General features: G+C 39.1%; 2 protein-coding genes across 4 annotated transcripts; both read right to left on the reverse strand.

Moving 5' to 3' along the window:
• Nucleotides 1-371: 371 nt before the first annotated feature.
• Nucleotides 372-1877, reverse strand: LOC125472601 (pathogenesis-related protein 1-like). The gene has a single exon (XM_048574257.1). It carries the CDS (start codon nucleotides 1059-1061, stop codon nucleotides 576-578), a length of 486 nt encoding a protein of 161 aa, XP_048430214.1. The 5' UTR covers nucleotides 1062-1877; the 3' UTR covers nucleotides 372-575.
• A 5626-nt stretch (nucleotides 1878-7503) lies between these two features.
• On the reverse strand, nucleotides 7504-9606 carry LOC125472339 (sphingoid long-chain bases kinase 2, mitochondrial-like). 3 transcript variants are annotated; one of them, XM_048573639.1, is made up of 4 exons: nucleotides 9294-9577; nucleotides 8724-9006; nucleotides 8535-8611; nucleotides 7504-7766 (listed from the first exon to the last, which is right to left on the reverse strand). In XM_048573639.1, exons 2-4 carry the CDS (start codon nucleotides 8881-8883, stop codon nucleotides 7644-7646), a joined length of 360 nt encoding a protein of 119 aa, XP_048429596.1. In that variant the 5' UTR covers nucleotides 8884-9006; nucleotides 9294-9577; the 3' UTR covers nucleotides 7504-7643. The 3 variants fall into 3 exon arrangements, with proteins under 3 accessions (XP_048429596.1, XP_048429597.1, XP_048429595.1); XM_048573640.1 differs by having other exon boundaries at nucleotides 7504-7885; nucleotides 8724-9606; XM_048573638.1 differs by having other exon boundaries at nucleotides 8724-9577.
• Nucleotides 9607-10164: the final 558 nt, after the last annotated feature.

The following is a 10164-nucleotide window of genomic DNA, read 5'->3' on the forward strand; positions in this document are numbered from 1 at the left end:
CCAGATAGGATCACCCTTAAACTATCATGGTTAAGTAGCCTGAATTATGCCAAAGAAAACTCAGGAAAATCGAAGAGTAAGATGCCATGTTGTATATGCCTTGTGTAGGTGGGAGTTGGACGCCGGACAAGATCACCCTTGCCAGTGGAAGCTATATACAAATGATCGGTCATTGCTTCTTAGTTCATTTTATTCTTAATAACATATAGCTTATCTTCTTAGATATAATTGTTGTTTAAAATATCAATATCGATAAAAATATTGATGTGCAAATTTGTGTAAATATCGACGGATATATTGAATATCAACATCGAAAGCGGTTGCTTTAAATGGAAATAATGAAAATTTAAAAGGAAACTTTAGAAATTTTCAAACATTGATTTGGACAAAATATGAGAGTTTCTCTGATATTGAATAAATTTTTTAGAAATAACAACAATATCTGTCGATTTCTTTATTTTTCTCAGATTTTTTTTAGAGATTTCCATAAAAATATGGATCGTATCGAATAATTTCTAATTAATAGATATATTAATCAGCAAAAACTGCCAGAGTGGTTGTTGATTCTTCCATGGTTAGTAAGGCTTCTCATCTTGATAGTTGCCGGGGGGATCATAGTTACACCCAATGAAGGTACCCCCATTATTGCACCTTACTTTTGCACACCCTACACGAACTGTCGTATTCCAAACCACCTGCCTATAATGCCCACACATCTTGCCATCAACACACGAGTTTGACTCATAATTGTAGTCAACCTTCTCCGCCACCCACCTGTCCACAGCCTCCGCTCCCGGCAAGTCAGCCGTGCTTGTGGAAAGGTTTTCACCGTATTGCCCATAGGTGTGTGTGAGATTGCAGTCGCCAGTACGTTGGTTGGCGTGGTTTTGTGCAAAGCGTGCTATATTGTCCTCCCATATCAAGGGACCGACGCCTACTGCTGCGCGAGCGGAATTGTGGGAATTGAGGAAGTCTTGGGGTGTGTCTTGGGCATGAGTCGATTGGATTAGGGCTGAGCCTAAAATGTAAAGGAGGGATAAGGAAATCTTGCACAACCCCATGTTAATAGTTTGTTCCTTTTGCTATACTGAATTATTAGGTTGTGGATGGGAAGTTGAGATGTTATGGTGTGTGAGTATTTATGATAGCAGTGATGCTATATATGGTACCGTGGAGCATTTATAGTAGCGGTGTGGAAATTTATTTGCATGACCAGCAAAGTTGGACGTTCACACATGACTCCTTGACCTTTTCTTTTATTTATTTTTTCTTATTTTTTATTTTTTATTTATCTATAGTAGCGGTGAATATGGAAATTTATTTGCATGACCAACAAAGTTGGACGTTCACATAGGACTCCTTGATGTTTTCTTTTCTTTTTTATTTTTTAATTTTTTTTTAACTTTTAACAAACGATATTTTATACACTAAGGGGAAGAGGGTGAAAAACTTTGCTTGCAAATAGTGATTGTTAATTTGTCACACACATAAACCCCTACTTTATTAATTACTAAAATTTTGAAACAAAAATCAAAACATAATTTAAAATAATAAATAAATAGTGGTGGGTGGGGTGTGATATTTGTGGTAGAGAGATTGGGAAAGATTGAGCTACAATCCATAGAAAGGTTAGAGGAAGGAATAAGTGTGTCCTAGACGGAGGTGAGAAACTTCAATGAAGGAGAAAGAGACTTGGCAGTGAGATATACGGGTTTGATAGAAAAGGAAGAAGAAGAGTGGTTTGGGATCTCAGGTCTTTGTAGAGCGACGATAAGTGTGAATACTGGGCTTTCTGAAGATGTTGGATGTCTAAGTCTTGCATTTTTTTCCTTTTTATTTATTTATTTATTTAAATATTATTAAACATATTGGAGTTATTTAAAACAAAATATATCACGGTTATTTTGGACATTTTGTTGTAGGACTATTTTATTGAACAATTATAGAGGATAAATAGGGGGTGACCAGTGGCACAGAGAGAGAGAGAGAGAGACAAGAGATTTAATTGTGAGGTGTGTTATCTCATCCCATTGTGCCTTTATTCATAGTAGTCGAGAAGGCAATTTCCTTACCCGATTAGGATTAGAACTCTAATAGGATAATATCTAGTCTAAGAGATATGATAGAATCCGATAAGGATATCCCAAATATGAAATGATTTATACAATCATATTCCTAAACTAATAGGATTATATCACTCCCCTTTGAGTGTGTAAATACTCAAAGAAAGCATCGCATCAGGTCTTTAGCAAATGAAGTAGATTAGTAAATGAAGTCGTCAGCACAACGAGCGAATGTGAGTCTGAGATCAATGGAAGAATGCATAAAAAGTAAAACACATAAAATCTCGCTATGGTAAAACCCAAGGTGGGATAAAAGCCTATAAACTAAGAAGAAAAGTGAGAAGTTGCATTAAGTCAAAGCTAAACATCTTCTGGACGTAAGTAGAATAGCTCACAAGGATAAGATCAGGCCCATGATGGGTGCCTTGTCAAAACCTAGTTAGGTAGCAAAAACCCAGTGGGTAAAGTGATCTTAATCGTAGGGAAAAAAGTACATTGAGATTAAGTGAGTATACTTTTGGATGCTTTCCTTGAGTTTGACAAAACTTCTAAATAAGGACTACAAGCATTGGATATGAAAATTTAGGCATATAGATTCCTCGGACGAGCTTCTGAAAAGTTAACTTCGGCAATAACTTTGTGTAGAGGTTGCAAGGTTGTTTGGGATCGACTTGCATGACTTCAATCTCCTGATGCTTTGCTGATGTGATAATGAAGGTGTAATATGTCTTCGCGTTGACTTCGTTGATGTATCATGTCTTTGTTGGGTTGATACATGTGGCAAAGTCTTCATGGATCATCGTTGGGACTCAATGATGGATGAAATTAGCAAGTACTTCGAATATGCTCAATAAGAGCTCTTAATCATGTCTCATGTGTAGCGTAGTGAAGCAAGGTGAGCCTTGGAACGGTTCAAAGATTTTGTAACTAAGATCATATTGTGGACCTCAAAGATATTGCGATATCCCTAATGGTAAAGACATAACCATTCGGGGTTGTGCGTTGCAAGGGTTTAATACCAATTCAGTGGCTGTGTGTAGGTGCGGTGTTGCATCTTTACCAATAGATTAACATCGAATGAGTTGTCATGTCGAACGCAATGAGCTAAGTACAACAAAGTGCAAAGTTGAATTCAAATATGGAACCTTGGATTCTATAGCCTCTTCAAGGGTCTCATTTGCAAATCGCATATGGAAGATCATTGGTATACTCACAGGTAACATCGTCAAGGTGTAGTTCGGCTAGTGGACCAATGTACCGTCAGAATAACGCTTGAACTTCAAGTAAAGGCATAAATGAGTTTTCTTAAGATCATTCATCTTAAGTTCTGTCTTCAGATGCGGGTATACCACATCCACTAGATTGCTTCAATCTGTAAATGAACACATCCACCAGATTGCTTTAATCCATGGTTTGGAACTAATTGAACCAGTCTATGTAATTCTTCGAGAACTTAAATGTCAATTTTCATATCAGTATCCCTACACAAAAACACTAACCACATTCATAATGTTGCAATCAATCACATAATGTTTGAGAGAAATCTAGCGCCGTAAGGTGTGCTTTATTTTGCACTATTTCATTCATCTCATTACGCTTTCTTTCCCATTTGTAACACAATAGGGTTACCTTGGGCAATGTAGGAATGATAGGTCTAAACATACTTTAATAAGGAATTTAAACCTAGATTGTGGTTTCAGTTGTCTAATCAGTTTTACGTTGTCACTAATCAACATAACACGGTTTGATATCATCGCTTTTCATTTATGTCGGTAGCTATCGTATAAGTGAAAACATCATCGACGATAATCTCATTCCAATTCCATATCTCATCCAAACTAGTATACTAGACCAAGAATTTCAAGTCTCGAGAGTAATCTGGATTAATCTCATAAGGTGGAAATGATTAAGATAGTATTCGAGTATGGATTCCTCTTCGAGGAAAGTGAATCCTATAAACCGAGTGACCTGTTATGCTTCAGGCCGAGACATATTGATTAGATAAACATCAGTGTATTGGACCTTCCAACAGAAGCAGCCAAACCTTCCAAAAAGGCGGCACACCCTTCAGGGATGTTGACTCGACCTCTGTTATCTATCCTTACAGGCATGTTTGCAGTTGGTATATGATCTTGTCACTTTAGCTAAATCAAATGATTGTGTTTAGAACAACATTTTGACAGCTAGAATACATCGCACTTACTCATCACACTTGTACGGTACGAGGATTGAGATGAGACATAGTGAGCAACATCCACACAAATCCGCATTATTTTACAGGAACTTTGACATTCTTATCTTCCCTTAACTGCGGAAAGATTGCCTCATTGAAGTGAGAATTTGCAAAATGAGTGGTAAAAAGATTGCATGGAAGGCTTTAAGAGAGCTAGTGTACCAAAGCCGAAGCATTCCCTTGAAGAATCAACAAGCACTTGTGCCAATCTCTTCAAGAGTTTGTTGCAAGCTCAAAACTTGTAACGACGTTCGTTTCACAATCAAGTCGCCAAGACCCTTGAATCAACGAAATCCCACGTCAACATTATCTTTGCCGCACCTTGACATGAAGACTATCCAAGCGTTGGTTCAAGCTCAAAACTTTAAGCAATTGTTCAATCATTTGTCCGAGATCAAGTCATCGTGAGTGGTGGCATTTTCAGCTTCACAACCCAAAACAAGGCAAGAGCTCTCTCTGCCGTGCATTTTACCCCTACATCAACTCTGTCGAATGAGCAAGAGCACACGAGGCATATGCCCGTGATCATCCTTGCCTCACTAAGGACGCCAAGGGAGGAAAGCCCGAGGAGGTACTCCGAGTCCTTGACTTTTAATGCAGACTCAAGTAGTGGCTCGTATCCTATAGCCATGTAAGTCATGACTACTGGTGCGACTTCCATTGAGGAGCAGCTAGCTCAAAAGAATGAAGCAATTACAAGGCTAACAAGGATTATGGAGGAAAATGACTTGCAAATTGCCGCACTCGTCAATTGACTGGAGGAGCATGACGAAAAAGATGACCCCGACCTAAAGGTTGATCTACAAAAGAAGGAAATCAATGAGGACAATGAGCTTTTGATGGAAAAGCTCGAGGAGATGCCGGACTAGCAACGATGCTAATGGGATCTCTCTATCCAACAGCTATAGGAGAGATCATTAGCACGATCAAGGTGTAGTATGAAGGAAGCTCACACAACTTCGTGCTGTACTCAATGCCATACTCCAAGAAGATTGACACCTTAAAGATGCCAAAAGGTTATCAGTCGCCAAAATTCATGCAATTCGATGGAAAAGGCAATCCTAAAAGCCATATTGCCCATTTCATTAAAACCTGCAACAATTTTGGCCCAGATAGAGACTACCTCGTCAAGCAGTTTGTGTGCTCACTAAAAGGTAATGCCTTTGATTGGTACACCGACCTTGAGCTCGAGTCTATTAATAGCTGAGACTAGCTTGAAAAAGAATTCCTTAGCTGCTTCTACAACACTAGTTGCACCATAAGCATACCGGAGCTAACGAGTACAAAGTAGTGGAAAGATGAACCTATCGTCGAGTACATCAGTAGATGGCGTTCATTAAGTCTAGATTGCAAAGATTGGCTTTCTGAAGCCTTCGCCCTGAGATGTGCGTTCAAGGCATGCACTAGGGGTTACATTACATCCTCCAAGGTATAAAACCGAGAACATTTGAGAAGTTGCCAACTCATTCCCACAACATGGAGTTGAGTATCTCCAATCATGGGAAGAAGGAGCCGATCACCGACTTCAAGAAGGATAAGGTGTTGGCTGTAAAGTTAGACAAGACTGGGAAAAAGCCCGCCAATGAAGCTTTTACCATCAATATGACCCCCATCAAGACTTACTCTGTGCCCGTCAAGATCTCCTCCAAGAACAAAGCAAAGGAGATGAAAAAAGGTGAGTCTTTTCACACCTAAGACAAGTACAAAAACACCTTAAGGGAACAGGAGTAGAAGACATACCTTTTTCCGAACTCTGACGCGGCTACAATGTTATATGACTTATTGGAAACGAAGGTGATTGAGTTACCTGAATGCAAGCGGCCTGAAAAGATGAATTGCGTTAAAGATCCTAGGTACTACAAGGGCAATTTGAGCTTGACCTTGAAGAGCTCATCGTATCATGAGCCAACCTATTGGCAAGTGTTTTGTCTTCAAAGAGCTCATCATGAAGCTGGCACAACAAGGGCAATTTGAGCTTGACCTTGAAGACATGGCCGTAACTCACACCGCACAACACCTTTTGCACTACCATCATTGGGGGCAAGAGACCGAAATGCACTTATCGATAATGAAGAAATATGGACATTAGTGATAGGAGCATGATCATGCGACTTAATTAGCTTGTTCTCGTGCATTTATGTTGTGTTTACTTATCTATTTCAGTGTTTAAGGTCACTTTTGTGTATTTTCAGATTATAAGGCCAAAGTGTGCAAGAAGATGCAAATTGGAGCCTTTTGGAGCGAAAGAGGAATGAATGAGTTGAAGACGTGAAGAAACGACGAATTCCTACGCCAACGATGAATTCTTACCAAAACGAGGAATCCTACTCAAACAAGGTTTCCTATTTTAGGAAAGTTAACCCTAAGTTTCCCGTTTTGGTAACCTTTCCTAATCTAAACGTCCGTATTTTCTAGCCACTTTGAAGACCTTGTAGGTACTTTAGGTAGCGTTTGGTACGCAGACGGGACGGGACGGGACGGGACGGGACAGGACGGAACGGGACGGGACGGGACGAAACAGATGTTATGTGTTATGTTTGGTACGCGCAGGACGGAACAAGATGGTTGTTCCGTCCTGTGTTTGGTAGCACATGGACGGAACGGAACCAAAAGATTAAAATGACTAAAATACCCATGTTCCGTCACTTGTTTGGTACAATTTTATGGGCGGAACGGGACATAACTCTTTTTTTTTTTTTTTTAAATAAGTTGTTCAAATTTGAACACTATTATCCATTATTTGTTTTTCTTGGTCCAAATTTTAATAGGTATATGTTGTGTTTCACATGCAAACCCCTTTAAAATTTGTAATTTTTCCCGTTTTCTACACCTTCATTCGAATTTTCACCACAAACCCATCAAATTTTATTGTGCAAATTGCAAAACCCACACCCCAATTCAATTTTTAGTCCCTAATTTTGGTCCTTTCAATTGTGGGTTGTTGTTCAGGGTTAGGTTCTAGAAACATTAGAATTGGCCTTGTTTAGAAGGACACCCCTCTAAATATTCCTCATTGTAGGAACAAGGCATACCACATAAGAGCACATGACAAATGTTGAAAAATATATAAGTTTAATGATAATGCATATCGTAAACATTTTAGGGTTTAAACATTTAGAACTTAAACAAAGAAAATGAAATATGCATAACTTAAACATGAAATATCCGAAATCAAACATCCGTCCTGACTTAAAAAACAAATAAACATATCAAATAAGCCATAATATCTAGATAACTCCCAATTACCATATTACAATAACCAACATCTCAATAGTCTTGATGTTACGAATTTTCAAGCCAATTACAACAACTACATTGAGTCCACATCTAAAAGACAATTACAACAACTACCATGTTAACCAATTTTCAAGCCCTCCTTCCTCTCCACTCATCATATATTTCTCTTGCAAGATCATCCCTCCATTGAGTCCATATTTGGCCAAAAATCTGAAAGGGACGGTTTTCCGAATCTGGAAAACAAAATGCATCAGATGGATTAGTCCATTGACAATCGCATAAGAGTACAAAATCCCACCTCTCTCGTTATGTCAATCGCATGAGAAGGACCTGATGTCAAAGATTCACATATCTGCCGATAAGAAGAGAAAGTAAAATTAGACAAGTTCAACATGTGTGTTTCAATGGGGAAACAAAACAGATACAACAAGGACTTCAAATAAATAATTGGAAAAGAGTGATCTGTTCAATTGCATACACAAGCGTGGGGAAGACAGACAGAGAGGAGATCACCAAATCCACTGCAAGCCTTTAATTCAATGGTTCTACATTTTTACAAATTTACACAAGCGTGGTGAATAGTAATTGGTGAAGTGATTGGTTAAAACTTGTGGTGTACAGCAAGACCCAAAAATTGAAACAAAAAGCGAAGAAATTCCAAACCGCAGAGCACTTGGGACAAACACTGAAAACGATTCCCAGGTATAACAGTGAAAACAATAACATAGTAAACTGCTTTACAAAAGAGCATGAATTTCATGGATATACATATGATCTAAGATTTCAACCAAAAAAAACATATGATCTAAGATAACATAGGATTTCCAATTGTCTTGCCAAGCAAGATTAATTAATCCAAAAGATTAATACAAGCAACGCAAGTACAACCAAAATTAACATAAATTAGTGGGTTTCAATCTCCAACCTCTAACGAATTGTGAAACCAAAATTGGATAATTGGGTAAAAAACCAAAGAGAGGAAAATTGGGTAAGAAACTCACATTGCAATCAGCGCCAAGGCGAGACCTTAGATACGGAAGCAGCTTCTTCCACTCCGTCCCTGTCCTCCCATTCGCACCTGCTCCAATTTCCCATTTCAATAACCCACAATAATCATAAAAACACACCCACAAAACTTATAAAAACACAGAAACAGAGAGAGAGAGAGAGAGAAAGAGAGAGAGAGAGACCGCTGGGATTGACGACGAAAACGAGGTCGCGGCGGCGAGAGGAGGAAGACCCATTTCGCAGAATGGAGCGGTCAGCGCACAGATCAGGAGCTTTGGGGAGCTCGGCTCTCACAGCCCATGATGTCGCCATTGAAAAGAAGATATGAATGAAAACATTCATTCACAAAAACAAAATGAATCAGTAAACTCACATTTGAAACTTTGACAGAGGTGCGTAGATTTCGGGGTGCAGGCTCCCCAATGTATTTGGTCGACTGGGAATCACAAGAGCACAAAGCAGCCTCTGTATTTTTCCAATATCATTGTTTTTATGACATTCCCCAAAAAGTTTGAGATTTTGCAAGATGCCTAATTTCCTAAATTGAATTTGAGAACAGAAAGACAGATTGAAAGCGGAAACAGAAACCAAAGAAAAAAATGTACCAGACCCAGATGAGAATCGCCAAAAAAAACTAGTATTTTGCTGCACTCTAGTTGATACAAAATATCAAACACAAACAGAGAACAAATAAAAAACATTTGAACAATCGAAGAAAGAGAGACCGAGAGCTACACGAAAACAGATCGAACCTGGAACCGAGATGCAGAGCTGAAGATGCTACGGAAGAGGATGAGGAGGAAGGTTCGCAGAGCTGCTACACGGAAGATGCAGAGGTGAAGAGGCTACAGGGAAGAAGATGAGGAGGAAAGGGAAGATGCAGAGGGAGGAACACGACGGCTGAGAAGAAGAGGGATAGTTTTTAGGGTTTGTTATATGATTTTTGATGTAAATTTTGAAAAAGACAAGGGGCATTTTTGTCTTAAAATTTTGGAAATTTCTGTCCCACAGGCGTGGAACAACCCGTTCCAGGGTGGGGGTGTGGAACAGAAAATCATCCAAAATCTGTTCCATGGAACAGCCCGTTCCACTCATTTTAGGCGCACCAAACGCGGGACGGAACGCCTCGTCCCACTCTGTTCCGTCCCGTCCCGCGTACCAAACGCAACCTTAGGACACAAAACGAAGACCCTAGGCTCCTTATCCATCTTTGCCGTGCCTTTTATTTTCTCCCATTAATCATTCACATATTAACCCTCAAATCCCTCCATAATCCGTACCATATCCCATTGATTCCATATTTTATACTTTTCCCATTCCATTCAATCAATCCGTCCACACCATCCATTCACCCTAATTTTGCTAAGCCATGATTATTCCACTAACCCTAAATAAAATATCAAGCCATTCTCCCATCCCACCATTCCTATCCATCATCCATAAACCCTAATTCCCTTTAATTCTAAACCGTGCATCCATTTTAAAAACATTAATCAGCCACCAATTTCCCATTATTCATTCATCCGTGCATTCCATACCCTAATTCTATTTAACACGCAGCCACCTTATCATATCCCATATATATTATTCAGCCATTATCCCATTCTTTTCCATTTAGCCGTC

The sequence above is a fragment of a genome, unplaced genomic scaffold (genome assembly GCF_019419815.1).
Source record: "Pyrus x bretschneideri cultivar Hongxiangsu unplaced genomic scaffold, Pyrus_bretschneideri_v1 Contig7, whole genome shotgun sequence".
In the NCBI taxonomy this organism is placed as follows: Eukaryota; Viridiplantae; Streptophyta; class Magnoliopsida; order Rosales; family Rosaceae; genus Pyrus; species Pyrus x bretschneideri.

Bases quoted from the DNA above. Each gene is read 5' to 3' on its own strand.
- LOC125472601 (XM_048574257.1), bottom strand. From the start codon at position 1,061: ATGGGGTTGTGCAAGATTTCCTTATCCCTCCTTTACATTTTAGGCTCA.
- LOC125472339 (XM_048573639.1), bottom strand. From the start codon at position 8,883: ATGAATGTTTTCATTCATATCTTCTTTTCAATGGCGACATCATGGGCT. The intron at 8,612-8,723 runs GTCTCTCTCTCT...AAATTGGAGCAG, and splicing joins TTTCGTCGTCAATCCCAGCG to GTGCGAATGGGAGGACAGGG. The intron at 7,767-8,534 runs GTGAGTTTCTTA...TTTGTTTTCCAG, and splicing joins GCCTTGGCGCTGATTGCAAT to ATTCGGAAAACCGTCCCTTT.